Here is a 20,552-nt window from a genome sequence, read left to right on the forward strand (position 1 = left end):
GGAAGCTGACAGCTGCGCTCTGCTCATGTGACCGGAGTCTGCAGAGAAGGAGCCGGAGGAGGGGGCCGCGGGGATCAGGGCTCCGACAGGTATGTATGACACCGGGGGACACCAGGGGGGGGTAGGGGGGGACCCGGCGGGGCCTAGGGAGCAGGTTTCTGTCGTATGTGTTATGGCACATACGACAGAAACCATAGGAACAGTGGAAATGCGGCCGGCGCGCTGCTGTGATCGCCGGTGCGCGCGGCCATCTTGGATTTTCGGGAGGGGGTTGGGGGTCGGGGGGGGCACTTTGGGGACACCGGGGGACCGGAGGGAACCGGGAAAAAGATTTATCTCCCATCTGGCATGTTTGATCATGCCAGATGGGAGATAAATCATTTTTTACCGGCGCGGTCATTTACTATAACTTGATGATCGGTATACGGTGTATACCGGTCATCAGGTGAGCGGGGACCGGAAAAACCGGCCCGAATCATGATCTCCAGGGTCTCAGCTACCCCCGGCAGCTGAGACCCCGGAAATTTTCTGACTCTGGGGGGCGCTAGACCCTTTTTTCCGACCGCCGTTAAAAAGCGGCGGATCGGAAAAAGTACCCTTATTTACCGCCGTTAAAAGGCGTATCGGCGGTCGTAAAGGGGTTAAATTGATTGTGTTGTTGTTGGACGCAGAAAAGGCCTTCGACCGGATTTCTTGTTCTTCCATCTCTCAAACACTGAGAAATATCGGCCTGGGTCCGTGGTTCTCATCCAAAATACTTGCCCTCTATCATTCCCCTTCGGCAAAAAAAATAAAATTAACGGTGCACTGTCCGATCCCTTTACAATAAGCAATGGCACACTCCAGGCCTGCTCTTTATCGCCACTGTGTGTGTTAGTGATGGAGCATCTTCTCCATGCAATTCGCGAAGACCCGGGCATCACGGGTGTCAGGGGTGGAGTACAAATGTTCAGCCTTCGCTGATGACCTATTGGTGTATGTTACGGACCCGCTGGCTTCCCTGCCATCTCGGATGTCCATTATCGGACGATTTGGAGATTCGTCCAATTTTAAATTGAACTTGGACAAATCTCAGGCTCTAGGCGTGTCCCTTTCTTCACAACTAATCGAGACCCTGAAAGCGGAATACCCTTTCCAGTAGCCCTCCGGTGAGGCTATAAGTTACTTGGGCACTCTTATCCTGTCAAACCTCTCAATTGTTTAATCTTAATTTTCAACCCTGGCTTACCAGATTTGGAGGGGAGGGGGGGGGGGGTTGGGCCATTTGGGACAGAATGGAATTTTCATGGTTCGGTAGAAAAAGTATTCTGAAGCGGACTGTTCTCCCCAGGCTTCTATACCACCTCCAAACTATTCCATTACACATTCCCTCTTACTTTTGGATCAAAGTTCAGCGTGCTTTTGGGGGCTGTTTGGGCCTCTAAGAGACCTAGACTCTGTTACGACGTTATCACCCGTTCTAAATTAGCAGGAATTGGGCTTCCGGACTGTAAATATTACTATTTTGCCACAGAGCATGCGAAAGTACTCGACCTAATACATTGCCACGCGTCGAAATTATGAGTTCGCTTGGCCCAAGATGAATGTCCCCTTTCAGTAGCCACGGTTCAATAGACCTGGTCGTCTCTCTCCAGAGTTAATATTCCCATGTACTTGTCGACTTGACAAATAATGAAAATTATACATACCCCATCGGTCAGAGGAGTTTTGATAGACCCCAAGGGATCATTGCAACCACTAGTGGATACACCGAAATTTCCGCCTGGCACTTCCACACGTACATTCTTATATAGTTCTAGAAGGAAGCCACTCCGCAGGTATCATGTGGCGCCTAAAGAGGCCCTCCTCCCCTGCAAGCAATCCTGGGGGATTGTCCGGTCCTGGCCCATTATGCATTTCAATATATACATCTTCAGCATTTCTTCTCCAAACTCGTAAACAGTCCTGAGATTGGACACCCTTTATCGGCATTCGAAGAACTATGCACTGCTGCTTCTAAGCCAGCTCACTCCATAATCAGTCCTTTACAGTTCATTATTTAAAGAGACGGAGGACACCCCTCCCCTTTTGCAGAGCTTGGGAACTTGAACTTAATACCACTTTTACACAGGAACAATGGGATAAGTGTTTCTTTCTGTCCATAAGTCCGTAATGGCGACAAAAGGTCAGGAGACAAGTTATAAGATTGTCCCTCGATGGTACACCCGAAACTGCATGGGTGGTTCCCGGGGCTGTGGGTGTTGAGTCTTTGCTGGCGTTGCGGGTTGGAGGAGGGCACTATGTCGCATATATGGTTGTCTTGTCCAATATTTCGAGCGTTTTGGCAGGGAGTACTCAGGGTAATAAAATAAATCATGGATGTGTCAGTATCGGCATCTGGCGGAGCTTCTATTTATGTTCCCCATGTCTAAGGCCAGCTATAAAAAGTCTCTATTGTGGCACTTATTACAAGCAGCAAAGACAATTCCTCGCCACTGGAGATCCACTGACCCACCCTTTTTAGAGGAGTGGTTTGAGGAGATTTCTATAACTTACCGTATGGAGACTTTGGTGGCCCAATCCCATTAGGAACAGGCCAGTTTTTCCACCAAATGGTTCCACTGGGAGGCTTTCCTCTCCTTCCTACTAGATCGGACGGTCCTGAGATAGAGGGTTATCTGAGCTGTGGCTGCATCCCAGGGGTTCTCATGGAGCTCATTATTTGAGGTGGTGGATTTGAGTGTCTAGAATTCAAACAATATAATCGGATATGCCGAGGTGGACATTTTTCCCTTTGTCTCTAGTTACTTAGTTTTTTCTTCCCTTTCCTGTTTCTCTCTCTCTCACTAATTTATAGGCACATATTCAGGTATACATGTCTACAATAGCTTTCCATATGCTGTATTGTTAAATGCTTGTTGTTGAATGAAAATCAATAAAATCTTAAAATTGAAAACACCATGCGGCTTAATATAGCTTGTGGAAAGGCATAGCTGAAAGAGGTTTGGCCCAACATGTGACAATGTGCACAAAATGTTAGGTGGAAAATAAGTGTACCCACAAAGTGGTATAAAGTTACACAAACGTTGTCAAATCTATTATCCAGCATGATTGATAAATCTGGTGCATTTTAAGACTGTCAAGTCTAAATTTGCACCAACTATGGCACAGAATTAGTAAATCTGCCTCACTATATCTAAATCTTTAATGTTCAAAAAGAACAATAAGATCATCATATGAGAACCTACTATTGTCTACATCAACCTGTATGTGTGAGCCTTATATTGTTAAAAAGGCAGACTGAAATAAGACCAGGTGAAATACTTTAATACATAAAGAAAATAATCATACTTAAGTCTCTTAATAGTTTATTAGAAATAATGCAGACAATTAAAAAAATCCCCATCAATTCCAATACAACTTAGGTTTTTCACCCAATTAAAGAAAAACAAACAAAACAGTATAGTGTATTAACATTGTTACTCTTTCCTTTTTAATATATACTGTGACAGTGCAAATACAATTTGGTCTAAATGTACAGACTGATGAGAGAAACAATGTACAGCTGTCTACACTCTTCCAAGGTGGAAATGCAAAGGGTTAGACCAATTGTACAGGACTCGTGATTACAAATGGGATAGTCTCATACACAATAGACCAGATACACACATCTCCACTTTATGATCCCAGCATGGACAATTATGCACGGAGGGTATCCTGGCCTGAGCAGCAGACACTTCATGCATTGCAATCCATGCTCGGACCACGAGGTATGAATTTATGAATCTAGCCTTATCCAGAAACGCTTAATTATTGTGTATATAAAAGAGGAAGAAAAAAATAAAAAATGTACATCTACTGAAGGAATCATTACTTTAAGAGCTTGTTTGGACTTAGGTAATCAATATGAGATTGTTCGGGGATCAGACGCCCCATCCTTTCAGCTGAAAAATGCTCCAGGAGTGACCAGATATAATCCACAGCCTCGTAGATTACCAAGTGGCCACTGACAAGTACTGCCATTTATATACCAATTATGTAAATGGGAAACAAACAGCCGTACTCTGTATCAGACCACTAAGCAGTATATAGAGTTTCATTCTGTAGATCACATATATGGCCCCTAAAAGAGCAGATTTTATCTTATCGCTGGGTGTCAGATCCTCCACTAATCTTATACAGATGGGTCATTAATTACGTCCCAGACAGCCCTCTTTAAGTATACTAGTTTGAGTAAGAACATGTAAACCAGTACTGGGAGCATTCTAGAAGTCAATGATAAAATAAAAATAATTCCCTTATAAATATCAATTTCAATATTATGTCTAAAGAGTTTAAGATTTAGGTGCCACAAATCATTATCGGTCAGTAGCAGTGGTAGAAATGCAGAAAGCACTCCTTTGGCTGAGGAGGACAGCACTCTGATCACCACAGCTGATTACATTTTTTTTTTCTTCATAGTTTCATTCTTGAGAAAGCATATTCTCATGTAAACCAAGAGTTAATGAAAACTGACAAACCACAAGTCATAAGGGATAGACAATATTTGCAAATCTATAATAGTTATGACCATTTTAAATAGCAGCTCCTTAGTATTAAGGTTTCAAGGATGTCCTGTACAATTGTAACTGCTAACCCCTGGTAAGCGCCATTCGGTGATACACGTACAAGGCTGACTGGAAGTACTCTGTATTTACAACTTGGGTATCGGCAACTGCTGCAGAGTGTTGAAATATTCTTTCCACCCATTCTCCCACCCTCCTCCCACAGTTTTAGGATTCTGTTTATTCTTACTCCAGGTCAGGCATTTCTAGAAGAAATTAAAAAAGTATGAGTTAAAAAAAATAAATTCTAAATTACATTGTGAAATCCAAAATTTTTAATATACAGAAAAACATTATAGGAATAGTGCACAAATCTCAAATTACTTATGTCTGATCCTAGAATTCTGAGACTACAACTTACTTTCATCATCACTGTCTGGCGAGTCCTAAAAGAGAAAAAAAAACAAAACACTGATTAACACTTGTGACAAAGCATCGAGAAAACCCTTTGAGATTAACAAATGCATGATTAGGAAAAAAAAGGATACATTTATCCTTTATTCTTTGGATTTCACTCATCTCATTGTGAAATATTGAAGCTCCCGATTTCACATTTGTGCAGAAAAGAGACTATTTTTCAGTTTATAAGATGCACCCCATATTCAGAGAAAAAAAAATGAAAATAAAAATGGGGTCCATCTTATAATCCAGTGGTGTCTTACCTGAGGAGGGCAGCAGCGGTGGCGGAGTGGAGTCACAGGAGGTAGGGGCGGTGGGTATTCAAGAAATGGATAGCTGTGCTGGGGCTCGGGCTGCGGCAGCTGGTGAGTGCTTCAAAGATATGGCGCCCAGAGTCACACAGATTGAACTTTTGGCTCAATGGCAAGTCGAGATCTCATCCGCGCAAGCGCCACCTCCAGGCGCCATTTTCCTTAGGTCCTCTGAGAGATCAATGGGTCGGAGGTGGTGCGTGCGCAGATGAAAGCTTGAGCTGTGAGCTTCATCTGCGCACACGCCTACTCCGGGCGGCATTATTTGAAGTCCTCACTGCTTGGCCCTGCAGCGCCAGTCCAGCCACCGGAGACCCCACACAACCTCTGCAGCACCGGCCGCCAGAGACCCCACACAGCCCCCCCACCGACCCCAGCCTTCACAGACCCCACATAGCCTCAGCAGAACCCGCACAGTTGCTATGGCACAGTGCACAGACGCCATAGCCTTCCCCCGGCCTTTTGCAACCCCTCTCCACCACCCTGGAAAGCTACATTCAGATTAGAAAATGCACCCCTCATTTTCATCCCAAATTTTTGGAAGGAAAAGTGTGCCTTATAATCCTAAAAAAAACTGTGTGGAGAGAGATGAAATGGAACAATTACAGACTATCCCATATCACATACAAGTGCTCATATCCTTGCTAATTTGGAGAACCTGTTTCACTTGCACTTTTCTGGCTTTTGGAACCATTACGTTTTCAAAAGGCAGAACAGATTTCCTGGACTGGCACAAGAATATTCTCCCATATATTTTATATTTATTTCCAAGTGTCCCTAGCCATATACCAAGGAGCTTCTTTCTGCTGCTCATTGTTTGTTCATTTTAGTCTGATTGAAACAACCATTCATCAAGGGAAACCATAATTGAGATTAGATCTTTATAATGTGTAAAAATATTATATGGCAGAAAGACTTGTTGTGTCCTTCATTTGTTCCACCATGGGAAGAGAAAGCAGTAGTCTTTTTAAGGCTGCTTTCACACTACGTTTCTTTAACATGCGTCATGAACGTTTTTTTGCTGTAAAAGCGGATCCTGCTTTTACAGCAAAAAACGCATGCTAACGCATGTGTTATTTTGCAGGATCCTGTCACTGGATGTTTAGGGGCGGGCATTGGAGTCATGTGATCGGGAGTGAGGGGAACTAAAACGTGCCAGACTGGGAGACGGCTTCTTACAACTGCGGAGGTTCGTAACCAAGGTAAACATCGGGTAACTTGCTTGGATACCCGATATTTATCTTGGTTACGAGCGTCTGTACACGTAACCAACGTAAACATCGGGTAACTAAGAGAAGTGGTTACCCGATATTTACCTTGGTTACGAGTGTCCGCAGCTCTCAGGTGGGAGAGAAAGACAGGAGAGGGAGGGGGAGAGGGAGGGGGAGAGGGAGGAATGAGAGGGTGGAGGGAGAGGGTGAGAGGGAGGAGAGAGAGGGAGGAGAGAGAGGGACTGATCACCCGAGACTGGTTTCTGTGCATGCTCAGTGGAGCAAGCCGGATCCTGTCTATCAGCATGCCAGCGTTCACATGCGTTTGCATGCTGTTTAGTCAGGATCCAGCAATTTGTAGTATTTGGACGCAGCTCAAAAACGCTACAAGTAGTTTTTGAAAAATGTTAAAAAACTGCAAGTCGCTGGATCCTCACTATAACGCATGCAAACGCAGGTGAACACATGTTAACACGAGTCCATTGCAAATGCATTGAAATGAAAACGCATTTGCACTGGATCCGCTTTTGCGTTAAAAAAACGTTCATGACGGATGTTAAAAAAACGTAGTGTGAAAGCAGCCTTAGTCTCATTTGTTTTGATAGCCTTCACTTGCCAGATGTAGGGATCAGTATTCCCTATACAGCATTTCCACGATTGCACAGAAAAAAAAGCAGCCGGTTTTGGGCAGGAAAAAACCACATGCATTTTTATTGCGTTTGCACGTTTCTGCCCCCCCCCCCCTTTTTTTTTTTTTTTTTTTTTTAAGTCATGGCTTTGGCGGTTCAGGCACTCTACCCTCACGATCACCGCCAAGTCTTCGACTAATGTTACAGCCGGGACCCGGCTCTCACTGCCCTGAGTGGTGCCCGCGCTGCTCCCAGCAGTTAAACTCTTTGAATGCAGCATTCAGAAGACAGGGAGAGGAGTCGCTTACCCCTTCCCAGCGATTGGGTCCCTGCAATGCAATCACAGGGACCTAATCACTGCCAGTGCAACCCAGGGTCGTTACCATGATGGCCCTGGGTTACTGAGCTACTGAGGTGAAGTGCTGCGCTATAAACCACTGTAGTGATATAAGCTCTGAAGGGGATTATAGAAACGATGGAAAAAAAAAAAATACAAACAATTGACATGCTGTGGCTTTTTTCAGCATCAAAATCTGCAAAAGGAAAAAAGAAGCAGCGTGTGCATAGCAAGTCACAATTCTCAGACTTTGCTGGGATGCTTTCTTCTTGCTTTTATTGATTAAAAGTAGCAAGGAAAAAAAGCTAGAAAAAAAACAAAAAACAAGACACCAAGTGTGCACATAGCCGTAGAGTTTTTGGAATAGACAAGCTGTTGCGTTGCGTCTGTATTTCCGCTTCTGTGTGCGCCCCATTTGAGTAACCCTACCATCTGTTCGGTATACCTTGTTCTGCAGACAGACACAGGATTTTTTTTTTCCAGGGGACACATCCTCTACAACCTAAATCCATTTTCTCTGGGAAGCTATCCAGAGGGGCCTGGGTCATATCTAAATTAGGACAAACTTCCACAATTTTTAGAGATTACACTTCAGTCTTTTTGCAATCAAGCATTCTCTCTCATTCACCTAGTGTCACTTTTAAATTCTGTCACGGAGGCAAAGACTACATTTCCAGCTCCTTTCATACATGCTAGGGAAACAAATTTGAAGCAATCTTTTTTTCTTAGACCTAGTTGAGGGCTTTTACTATTACAGGAAACTGCAGATTTAAGTAAACTACTATTATGAGGTACAGAACATCTGCATTGAATCTACCTACATTGCCTGTAGAGGTGCTGGCGTTGTGGGGAGGAAGTGGGCACACACCTACACATATGATGGTCATGTAATATCATTGCTGAGCCAGCTCTTTAGATCTCAGAGGAGATCTCATTAATATGTATAAAATACATGTGTGGTCAATATAAAGGACTGGCACATGACTTATTTCTTCCAAAGACAATACTAAGGACCAGGGGGCATTTCACTGCGAGTGGAAGAAAAGCGATTCCAGCAGCTAAATAGGAAAGGGTTCTTTACAGTTAGAGCAGTCAGACTGTGGAATATCCTACCACAAGAGGTAGTAATGGCAGATACTATAACAGCTTTTAAAAAAGGACTGGATGATTTCCTCAGTACACAACATTGTTGGTTATAAATGACAAAATGTAGAATTGGTGGAGGGAAGGTTGAACTAGATGGCCCTAGGTCTTTTTTCAACCTATGTAACTATGTACAATCAGGACTCATTAACATGCTGCCAGGTTTTATCTCCTTTGAAAAAGAAGAGGCATCGAATGCTTATTTTTCCAAGTTGCTGGGAAATACACTAGAAATCTAGGCACGCCCCATTGCTGAAAGCGTGGATGTCAGAGCTTCCCAGCAGTCAGCAGATGGAAGAGCTATTGGCATGGTACACTGGCTGGAGGAATTTTTTACGCCTATAAGTTTTCGGCTACCACATTTTTTCTTACAGAAATCTTCCTTTGTTTCCTTCCCTTTGAGGGTTACCATTACTACATTGTGTTTAGTACTGGGACACATTCAAGAAATCTTATGTCCACTCTCTTTTAGGCTACTTTCACACATCCGGTTTGAGCACTGCGGCTCAATCCGGCTGTGAAACCTATGTAACGGATGCGGCGAAAACACCGCATCCTTTGCATAAGTTTTTACATGCGGCCGGTGCGTTTTTTTCCGGTTGCGGCACGCTACTGAGCATGCGCAGTGGAAGAAACCGCATGCGGCGGCCGGATGCGTTTTTTTCCGCATCGCGCCGCATCCGGTGTCCATAGGCATGCATTGAAAATGCGCCGCAGCGGCCGGATGCGGCGCGATGCGGTTTTTTTTGCCGGACAAAAAAACGTTGCAAGACACGTTGCCTCCGGCCGCCGCTTTGATACATTTTGCCGCATCCGGAAAAAAACGGATGCAACGCAAAGCCATCAGGTACAATCCGGTAACAATGCAAATCTATGGGGATAAAACGGATGCGGTACCGGATCCGTTTTACCCGTTTTTTTTCGGATTGTACCTGATGGGAAAAAACTGATGTGTGAAAGTAGCCTAAAACTGCCAATGTAGTGTACTTGGTGACTACTACTTTGTGTTATGTGGAAGGTATGTTTTGCTATTAGGAATGAACCTCCCATTATTTAAAGTTCTGTGATGTTTCATTAAACCTTATTGAACTATAAAAAGCATACTTTATCTACTGCAGAATGTATTCCCCACAAATGTAAAACATTTCAGCAGTGTAACGCTGCACCAACTTTTCTGTGCACTATAGGAAACTAATACACAAATGAAGGGTTGTAGGCCTAGCTTCTCTAAAACCAAAATGATTCCCCACTAACTGCAAGAATTCTGAGATGAGCCGCAATAGGAGATTGTCACAAGTAACTGCAGCAACTGTTCCCATAGCGGGGACTTAAAGCAAATCTGTCTCCATATTTTTGCTACCTCATCTGAGAGCAGCATAATGTAGAGACAGAGACCCTGATTTCAGCAATGTGTCACTTGCTCAGCTGTCATTTAGATAAAATCAATGTTTTTCTGCTGCAGATCTAGCAGTTACACAGAGCTCATGGATATTCTGGACTATCAGGCAACATGCCAAGTAGTCCTCTAATGATAATAAACTGCTGATTAAACAGTGATTTTAGCAAAACTACACTAAGCTTGATTTCTGAAGATATGCCTATGCCTCTTCGTGAAGTGTGTGTGTCTGACCTGGGCGTGTGCCATTCCAGAAACCTCACTTCCATCAGTGCTAGAGTAGGGAATGATACAGCTTCTGTATTTCATCTGTGCTGCTTATTTTGTAAGAGCTGAGACAAGCTGGTGTGAAAACGCCTACGGTCACAAAATGTAGGTGCAACTCAAGTCTTACGCCTAAAATTTGGAACCTTTATCCTTTTGCACCAGAATCTAGGAATGAAAGCTTTGATGAATCGGGCCCTAAATGTTATCAATGAATCTTGAAAAATCTCTGAATTTGTTTTTAAAGTTTTAAACACACTAACTTACATCATCTGCACCATCTACTTCTGGTAAGTCTACATCTTCATCTCCTCCCATATTGTTCATCATCTGTAAAATGTAACAGTTATAAAGGGGAAACCATAGATTAACACTGCTCTGCATGAAAATCCCCAAAAGAAAAACTAGAACTGTCTCTAACCTCTGAAAAGCGGTCGAAGTTGGACATGTCTTCATCTGAGTCATCTTCCCAATCTTTCCAGTTGTTGAAGTCCACACTAAGCCAATTGAGCTGTAAATAAAAGGAACAATGTGATATAATGCTGCAGCAACTGGTCTTACTACATGCTGATACACAAAAAAAAATAGGCACAGTTTAGCAGATTATGGTCAAGAAAAAAAAAACAGCGCTACCTTTGCCTTATCTTTTGTCAGTCTTGGCCACGACTGGCCAGATTCTGCTTTTCGTAAACAGCAGAGGACAGATCTGTCTGTTCTTTTATGTTTAGACTCCTATGAAGAGAAAAGAAAACCGTGAGCTCAACAAAAAACTTTCACTTCTAATGTTAATAAGTAGAAGAATTGATATACTAGAGTTAGGTATTCTACACAATGGTTCATGGACTGATTTTCCAGCCATAATACAAGCACATCGTCCAGCCATGTATTAACCAAACACTGTAGTTATTAAAGAGGGGTTTGTTTTTTTTCCTGCATCCAATTGTGTGCAGTCAAATACTTACTGATCACAGTCTCCTGCCGTTTCCAGTGCTGTTCAGGTGCCTCTCTGCCATCCTGTGACGGCAGACAGTCACTTCCTCTCTTAGTACAAGTCTATGGGAACCTCATTCTGAGTCTCTGATTTATATTGCGAAAGTGACTTTAGTGGTACAGAGCCATTGGGAGTAAGCAGCAGCCTACTCACAACTGTGGTCATGTGATCCAGGAAAGGACTGGTGCAGCAGTGCAAATGCAACCTGTAAGTATTTTAATGCACACACTAAACATACAGTAATGATGGCAAACAGTGAAATTACAAAAAATAAACAAGCCCCAGAATAGTACATTAATATCTACATCCAGTTACTAAATCTGCCGTTTTTGCCAAGTGAATAAATAAAAAAAATAATAAATGAACTCACATTGGGATCAATAGACTGATACAGGTCGACTTCATTGAAGTGTTTAATGTTATCGGGTCCTCCCAGACAACTGCAAAATGATGGGGAGACAAAGTGAATACAAGCGCAGGACAGCTAAAAGTATTTCCTGCAATCAAGAAATGAATACAATTATGTCAAAGGCAAGAAATACAAAAAAAGAGAATTTTGTTACTTACCGTAAATTCTTTTTCTTATAGTTCCGTATTGGGAGACCCAGCCCATGGGTGTTTAGCTTCTGCCTCCGGAGGACACACAAAGTACTACACTTAAAAGTGTAGCTCCTCCCTCTGAGCTTATACACCCCCTGGTAGCCAGTCCTAGCCAGTTTAGTGCAAAAGCTGAAAGAGAATAGCCACCCACAAGTAGAACCGAGTAAGAACCGGAACAACCGGAGACTCTGTCCACGACAACAGCCGGTGATAACACACGGAACAAGAAAATTGCCAACAGGCAACAGGGAGGGAGCCAAGTCCCCCAATACGGAACTATAAGAAAAAGAATTTACGGTAAGTAACAAAATTCTCTTTTTCTTTATCGTTCCTTTGGGAGACCCAGACCATGGGACGTTCCAAAGCTGTCCCTGGGTGGGAATAAACAGAAAAAACTAAGTAGGCGGAGCCTAACTTCACAAGTGGGCGACAGCCGCCTGAAGGATGCGTCTGCCCAAGCTCGCATCTGCCGAAGCATGAGCATGCACTTAGTAGTGCTTCGAAAAGGTATGCAGGCTAGTCCAAGTGGCAGCCTGACAGACTTGTTGAGCCGTAGCCTGGTGCCTAAAAGCCCAAGAGGCACCGACAGCTCTGGTCGAGTGTGCTTTGATCCCCGGCGGGGGAGGCACCTGAGTACTCTGGTAGGCGTCCGAAATGGTCGATCTAATCCAACGGGCCAAGGTCGGCTTAGAAGCAGAGAGACCCTTGCGCCGCCCTGTGGTTAGCACAAAAAGAGAGGTGCACCGCCTAAGCGCAGCGGTGCGAGACACATAGATCCGGAGACCGCGCACCAGATCTAGAGTATGCAGCGCTTTCTCAAAGCGATGAACAGGGGCCGGACAGAAGGAAGGCAAGGAAATATCCTGGTTAAGGTGGAAGGGAGAGACCACCTTAGGAAGAAAGTCCGGAGTCAGACGGAGAACTACCTTGTCTTGGTGAAAAACCAAAAAAGGTGACTCAGAGGAGAGCGCAGCCAAATCAGAGACTCTCCTGAGAGAAGTTATGGCAACTAGAAAGGCCACCTTTTGAGAAAGATGATACAAAGAAACCTCCCTAAGGGGCTCGAAAGGGGGTTTCTGCAATACCGTGAGGACCAAGTTAAGGTCCCAGGGATCCAAGGGCCGCCGATAAGGCGGAATGATGTGAGACGCACCTTGCATGAAGGTGCGGATCTGAGCCAGCCGGGCGAGACGCCGCTGGAACAGCACTGATAGAGCTGAGACTTGTCCCTTGAGAGAGTTGAGGGACAGTCCTATCTGCAGACCGGACTGTAAAAAAGACAGAAGGGTCGGCAACGAGAACGGCCAAGGAGAATAGCCGGAAGAGCGACACCAGGACAGGAAAATTTTCCAAGTCCTGTGATAGATCTTGACGGAGGAAGACTTACGGGCCCGAGTCATAGTGGAGATGACTTCAGGAGGAATACCAGAAGCCGTCAAAATCCAGGACTCAAGAGCCACGCTGTCAATTTGAGTGCCGCAGAATTCGGGCGGAAAAACGGACCTTGCGAGAGCAGGTCTGGACGGTCCGGAAGATGCCACGGCATCTCCACGGACAGTTGGAGCAGGTCCGGATACCAAGCTCGCCTGGGCCAGTCCGGTGCAATGAGGATGACTCGACGGCCCTCCATTCTGATCTTGCGCAGGACTCTGGGCAAGAGAGCTAGAGGGGAAAACACGTAGGACAGACGAAACTGGGACCAGTCTTGAACCAGAGCGTCCGCGGCGAAGGCCTGAGGATCGTGGGAGCAAGCCACGTAAACCGGAACCTTGTTGTTGTGACGGGATGCCATTAGGTCCACGTCCGGAGTGCCCCACTTGCGGCAGATTGACTGAAACACTGCCGGGTGCAGAGACCACTCACCACCGGCCACGGATTGACGGCTGAGATAATCTGCCTCCCAGTTTTCTACGCCAGGGATGTGGACTGCGGATATGGTGGACTTGGAGTCCTCCGCCCATTGAAGAATGCGTTGGACCTCCAACATTGCCAGGCGGCTGCGTGTCCCGCCTTGGTGATTGATGTAGGCAACCGCTGTCGCGTTGTCTGACTGGACTCGAATGTGCCTGCTCACCAACAGGTGGTGAAAGGCTAGGAGAGCTAGAAGCACAGCTCTGCTTTCCAGCACATTGATTGAAAGGGCTGACTCGGACGGAGTCCAAGTGCCCTGTGCTCTGTGGTGGAGATGTACCGCTCCCTAGCCGGATAGGCTGGCATCCGTGGTGAGAATCACCCAGGACGGAGTCAGGAAGGAGCGCCCTTGGGACAGGGAGAGGGGTCGAAGCCATCACTGAAGAGAGCTCCTGGTCCGTGGCGACAGAGCCACTAACCTCTGTAAGGAGGAAGGCCGCTTGTCCCAACAGCGGAGAATGTCCAGCTGCAGAGGACGCAGATGGAACTGGGCAAAGGGAACCGCCTGCATGGAGGCCACCATTTGACCCAGCACCTGCATCAGACGCCTGAGGGTATAACGGCGGGGCCTCAGGAGAGAGCGCACCGCCAACCGGAGTGACAACTGTTTGTCTAAGGGCAACTTCACAAGTGCCGGCAAAGTCTCGAACTGCATCCCTAGGTACGTGAGACTCTGGGTCGGAGTCAGAGTGGATTTGGGAAGATTGACAATCCACCCGAATTGGGCTAGGGTGGCGAGAGTGAGCGAAACACTCCGCTGACAGTCTGCGCTGGATGGACCCTTGACCAGAAGGTCGTCCAGATAAGGAAGCACTGCTAACCCCTTGAAGTGCAGGACCGCAATCACTGCCGCCATGACCTTGGTGAATACCCGAAGGGCCGTGGCTAACCCGAAGGTGAGAGCCACGAATTGGAAATGATCCTCTCCTATCGCAAAACGTAACCAACGCTGATGTGACACTGCGATTGGCACATGTAGATAGGCATCTCTGATGTCGATGGACGCCAGGAACTCCCCTTGGGTCATAGAGGCAATGACTGATCGCAGAGACTCCATGCGAAAATGCCGCACCCGGACATGCTTGTTGAGAAGCTTGAGATCCAGGATGGGCCGGAAGGTACCGTCCTTTTTTGGAACTAGGAAGAGATTTGAGTAAAAACCTCTGAACCGTTCCTGAGCGGGAACTGGGACAATCACTCCGTTTGCCTGCAAGGACGCCACGGTCTGCGAGAAGGCGGCGGCCTTGGAGCAGGGGGGAGTTGAGAGAAAAAAAATCTGTTTGGAGGGCTGGAAGAGAATTCTATCCTGTAGCCGTGAGATATGATGTCTCTCACCCACTGATCGGAGACTTGCTTTAACCAAGCGTCGCCAAAGTGGGAGAGCCTGCCACCGACTAAGGACGTGGCTGGAGCGGGCCGAGAGTCATGAGGAAGCTGCCTTAGTGGCAGAACCTCCTGCGGTCTTCTGCGGACGCGCTTTTGGGCGCCAGTTGGATTTCTGATCCTTGGCCGAGTTAGCGGACGAGGCGGAAGGCTTAGAGAATGACCAGTTGGAGGAACGAAAGGAACGAAACCTCGATTGATTCCTACCCTGGGCGGGTTTCCTGGTCTTGGTTTGTGGCATGGAAGTACTCTTCCCGCCAGTAGCTTCTTTAATGATTTCATCCAGCTGTTCAACAAACAGCCGTGAACCAGCAAAAGGGAGCCCAGCAAGAAACTTCTTGGAAGAAGCATCTGCCTTCCACTCTCGAAGCCACAAAATCCTGCGGATAACAAGAGAATTAGCTGAAGCCACCGCAGTGCGGTGAGCAGCCTCTAGCATGGCAGACATGGCATAGGATGAAAAAGCTGAAGCCTGAGCAGTTAAGGTAACCATCTCAGGCATAGATTCCTTGGTGAGGGAATGCATCTCCTCTAGAGAAGCAGAGATGGCTTTGAGAGCCCACACTGCTGCAAAAGTCGGGGAAAACGCGGCCCCCGCAGCTTCATACACAGATTTGGCCAGAAGGTCAATCTGACGGTCAGTGGAATCCTTAAGTGAGGTGCAGTCAGCCACCGACACAACGGTCCGGGCTGATAGCCTAGACACCGGAGGGTCTACCTTTGGGGAGTGAGACCACTCCTTGACCACCTCAGGTGGAAATGGAAACCAGTCATCAGAACCACGCTTTGGAAAGCGTTTGTCAGGGCAGGCCCTGGGTTTGGTCACGGCGGTCTGAAAACTGGAGTGGTTAAAGAACACACTCTTCACTCTCTTAGGCGAGGTAAACTGATGTTTGTCTGCCAAAGAGAGTTGCTCCTCTGACACTGGCGGATTGAGATCCAGCACAGAATTAAAAGAAGCAATCAAATCACTAAGATCTGAGTCACCCTCAGAGAAATCGATGGGATACATAGCCTCCGAGCCCCCAGTGAGGGCATCCTCCTCATCTTGAGAGTCAGCTCTTGAGACAGAGCCGTGGGATGGGGAGGGGGAGGAAACCCTGCGCCTTCTCTTAGAAGGACGGGGTCTGGGATCAGATGATGAATCCTCCGTGAGCTCCGATGGACAGAGGTCAGAGGATAGGAGTCCTCTGTCAAGGGTATTAGAGGCACCCTGTGAGGGGGGCTGATGCATATTCATCAAAGTCCTGGACAAAAGCCCCATGGACTCAGCAAATGACTGTGATATGGACCTAGAAAAAGACTCTACCCAGGCCGGGGGTTCAATCACAGGTGCAGCAGCAGCCTGAGAGACCACTGGGGGTGAGACTCCAGGCTGTGGCACCGCCAAGTTAGAGCAGACATCACAATGTGGATAGGTGCTCGGCTCAGGCAGCAGGAGCTTACATGCAGTGCATGTAGAATAAAGCTTTGGAGCCTTGCTCCTTGTGTGAGACATGCTGCTGGAGTGGGGGCTTTGCAGAGAATGAACCCCAGGGAGAATATACAGAGGTCCACAACCAGAGACCGGCTGTGGCTTACCAGACCGCTGAGCGCGGTGTTGTGTGCCCTCCAGATCACGAAACACGGTCCCCCAGTCGCAGCACCTCAGCAGAGATGCAGAATGCAGGATGTCCCAGAGCAGAGTGAACTCTGCCTGAGAAATGAGCGCCGGAGCGAAGAGAGGGGGCGGGACCAGGGGCGTTCCTATAAAAGAGCGGGAACTGGAGGGCTATAGAGACCTGCAGGGAAGAAGGGACGCCCCAGCAGTGGGGAGTGTCCCTCCCCTGTGTAGAACGGCCGCCGGGAGGAGCCGAACCTGTCCCTCTGCATGAGTGACATGCGAGGGCAGGAAAACGAAACTAGGCCTCCGGTGAAGCCGGGGCCTAAATTTAAGCGGCGAGGCCGACAAGCAGGCACCATCGGCGCGGTTCTCAGGCAAAAGCTAGAGAACCCGCCGGAAAAGTTAAAACAATCACATACAGCATACTCCCCCCTTACAATAAAGAACCGGGACCCCCAACATAAACGTCTCAGGTACTTAGCTGCTGAGACGCAGGGCCATGTCCCTGGGGATGAGTGCTCCGGTCCAACAGAATCCTCAAGGGGCTGTGGATGGAGACCGGACTCCTGACAGGCATGGAGACCGTGCTGGCTCCCACTTCAAGCCAGAGCCCAGAAGGGATGGTGAAGGGGCGCGGCATGTATGGCTGCAGCCTTGTAAATCAACCTTAACAACACCGCCGACACAGTGGGGTGAGAAGGGACATGCCGGGAGTCCAGACATGGACCCGCTTTTCTTCAAACTCTTTCCAAAAGTCAAACAAATCAGATGAGAATGCATGTGTGGATTTATGCCTCCTGACACAAAGCAATTAACTGGCTAGGACTGCCTACCAGGGGGTGTATAAGCTCAGAGGGAGGAGCTACACTTTTTAGTGTAGTACTTTGTGTGTCCTCCGGAGGCAGAAGCTAAACACCCATGGTCTGGGTCTCCCAAAGGAACCATAAAGAAAGGAGGCATTAATAAACCTCAAATATTAGTGGACATTCAGCACTGAAGGAGTCAACAATGAGTATTTTTATTGTTCACCTTACTTCCAACTTTCCTAGTTAATGCGCATTAGATTACAAGCACAATTACATTGATGCATGGTGTAAGGAAGGAGGCCGTGTTGCATGACATTAAAGGGAACCTGTCACTACTTTTTTGACCTATAAGCTGTGGCCACCACCACCGGGCAGCATTCTAACATGCTGTATATAAGAGCCCAGGCTGGGGGCATAACATAAAAAACACTTTAGAATACTTACCTAACGATCGCGCGGTGGGCCTTATGGGCGTCTTAGTCATCCGGTGCCGACTCTTGTCCATCTTTGTGCTCCTTCTCTAGCCGCGGTGCATGACGGGTCCGACGTTATACACACTCGCTGGCATTCAGGTCCTGAGCAGGGCAGATCAAAATATTGTAGTGCGCCTGCGTGGGACTGGCGAGTGTGTATGACGCAGCTGTGTCATGCACCCAGGCTTCAGAAAGAGGACGATATGGCTGAAAGAGGCGGTGCCGGCAGCGGACAATGGAGACGCCCATAAGGCCCACAGCGCGACCGTTAGGTAAGTATTATAAAGTGTTTTTTATGTTATACCCCCGGCCTGGGCTCTTATATACAGCATGTTAGAATACTGTTTATAAGAGCCCGGTGGTGGTGGCCGCAGCTTATAGGCCAAAAAAGTGGTGACAGGTTCCTTTTAAAGAGAATCCGCGTCATACATCTCCACTGTAGGCCTTACACCAGGTGTAAAAGTCCATACACAGACTAAAGTCGGCTGAAGTAAAGATATTGGTATATTGGCAGACAGTAATATGTATGACTAGGTGTATTGTGATCCCTTCATTGTAAGGATTGTGATAAACCCAAACTTTAGACCTCTACGATCATATATCCGAGAAGAAGGGAATTTTGTTTACTTACCGTAAATTCCTTTTCTTCTAGCTCCAATTGGGAGACCCAGACAATTGGGTTGTATAGCTATGCCTCCGGAGGCCACACAAAGCATTACACTAAAAGTGTAAAGCCCCTCCCCTTCTGCCTATACACCCCCCGTGCTCACGGGCTCCTCAGTTTTGGTGCAAAAGCAAGAAGGAGGAAAAAATTATAACTGGTTTAAAGTAAATTCAATCCGAAGGAATATCGGAGAACTGAAACCATTCAACATGAACAACATGTGTACACAAAAAACAGGGGCGGGTGCTGGGTCTCCCAATTGGAGCTAGAAGAAAAGGAATTTACGGTAAGTAAACAAAATTCCCTTCTTTGTCGCTCCATTGGGAGACCCAGACAATTGGGACGTCCAAAAGCAGTCCCTGGGTGGGTAAATAATACCTCATAATAGAGCCGTAACCGGCTCCGTCCTACAGGTGGGCAACCGCCGCCTGAAGGACTCGCCTACCTAGGCTGGCATCTGCCGAAGCATAGGTATGCACCTGATAGTGTTTCGTGAAAGTATGCAGGCTCGACCAGGTAGCCGCCTGACACCTGCTGAGCCGTAGCCTGGTGCCGCAAAGCCCAGGACGCTCCCACGGCCCTGGTAGAATGGGCCTTCAGCCCGAGGGAACCGGAAGCCCGGAGGAACGATAAGCCTCGAGAATTGGTTCCTTGATCCACCGAGCCAGGGTTGATTTGGAAGCTTGTGTCCCTTTACGCTGGCCAGCGACAAGGACAAAGAGTGCATCCGAGCGGCGCAGGGGCGCCGTACGAGAAATGTAGAATCTGAGTGCTCTCACCAGATCTAACAAGTGCAAATCCTTTTCACATTGGTGAACTGGATGAGGAAAAAAAGAGGGTAAGGAGATATCCTGATTGAGATGAAAGGGGATACCACCTTAGGGAGAAATTCCGGAACCGGACGCAGAACCACCTTGTCCTGGTGAAACACCAGGAAGGGGGCTTTGCATGACCGCGCTGCTAGCTCAGACACTCTCCGAAGTGATGTGACTGCCACTAGGAAGACCACCTTTTGTGAAAGGCGCGAGAGAGAGATATCCCTCATTGGCTCGAACGGTGGTTTCTGAAGAACCATCAGCACCCTGTTCAGATCCCAGGGTTCTAACGGACGCCTGTAAGGAGGTACGATGTGACAAACCCCCTGCAGGAACGTGCGTACCTGTGGAAGTCTGGCTAGGCGCTTCTGAAAAAAGACAGAGAGCGCGGAGACTTGTCCCTTAAGGGAGCCTAGTGACAAACCCTTTTCTAATCCGGATTGAAGAAAGGACAGAAAAGTGGGCAAGGTAAACGGCCAGGGAGCAACGCCCTGAGCAGAGCACCACGACAGGAAAATTTTCCAAGTCCTGTGGTAGATCTTGGCGGACGTTGGTTTCCTAGCCTGTCTCATGGTGGCAATGACCTCTTGAGATAAACCTGAAGACGCTAGGATCCAGGACTCAATGGCCACACAGTCAGGTTCAGGGCCGCAGAATTCAGATGGAAAAACGGCCCTTGAGACAGCAAGTCTGGTCGGTCTGGGAGTGCCCACGGTTGGCCCACCGTGAGATGCCACAGATCCAGGTACCACGACCTCCTCGGCCAGTCTGGAGCGACGAGGATGGCGCGACGGCAGTCGGCCCTGATCTTGCGTAACACTCTGGGCAACAGTGCCAGAGGAGGAAACACATAAGGGAGTTGAAACTGCGACCAATCCTGAACTAAGGCGTCTGCCGCCAGAGCTCTGTGATCTTGAGACCGTGCCATGAACGTCGGGACCTTGTTGTTGTGCCGGGACGCCATTAGGTCGACGTCCGGCATGCCCCAGCGGCAACAGATCTCCTGAAACACGTCCGGGTGAAGGGACCATTC

At 47.4% G+C, this 20,552-nt stretch overlaps 1 protein-coding gene across 1 annotated transcript in view; it reads right to left on the reverse strand.

The window, feature by feature from the left end:
* Window positions 1–3,330: 3,330 nt before the first annotated feature.
* The window catches only part of PTGES3 (prostaglandin E synthase 3), a 45,690-nt gene continuing 28,468 nt past the window's right edge, over window positions 3,331–20,552 (reverse strand). Inside the window, exons 3-8 of the mRNA XM_075337016.1 lie at window positions 11,635–11,704; window positions 10,907–11,005; window positions 10,695–10,784; window positions 10,541–10,603; window positions 4,945–4,969; window positions 3,331–4,789 (exon numbers count right to left, since the gene is read on the reverse strand). Of these exons, the coding sequence (XP_075193131.1) occupies window positions 4,770–4,789; window positions 4,945–4,969; window positions 10,541–10,603; window positions 10,695–10,784; window positions 10,907–11,005; window positions 11,635–11,704 (367 nt within the window). The 3' untranslated portion in view covers window positions 3,331–4,769. The remainder of the gene's footprint in view (window positions 4,790–4,944; window positions 4,970–10,540; window positions 10,604–10,694; window positions 10,785–10,906; window positions 11,006–11,634; window positions 11,705–20,552) is intronic.

The sequence above is a fragment of the Anomaloglossus baeobatrachus genome, chromosome 2 (genome assembly GCF_048569485.1).
Source record: "Anomaloglossus baeobatrachus isolate aAnoBae1 chromosome 2, aAnoBae1.hap1, whole genome shotgun sequence".
NCBI lineage: Eukaryota > Metazoa > Chordata > Amphibia > Anura > Aromobatidae > Anomaloglossus > Anomaloglossus baeobatrachus.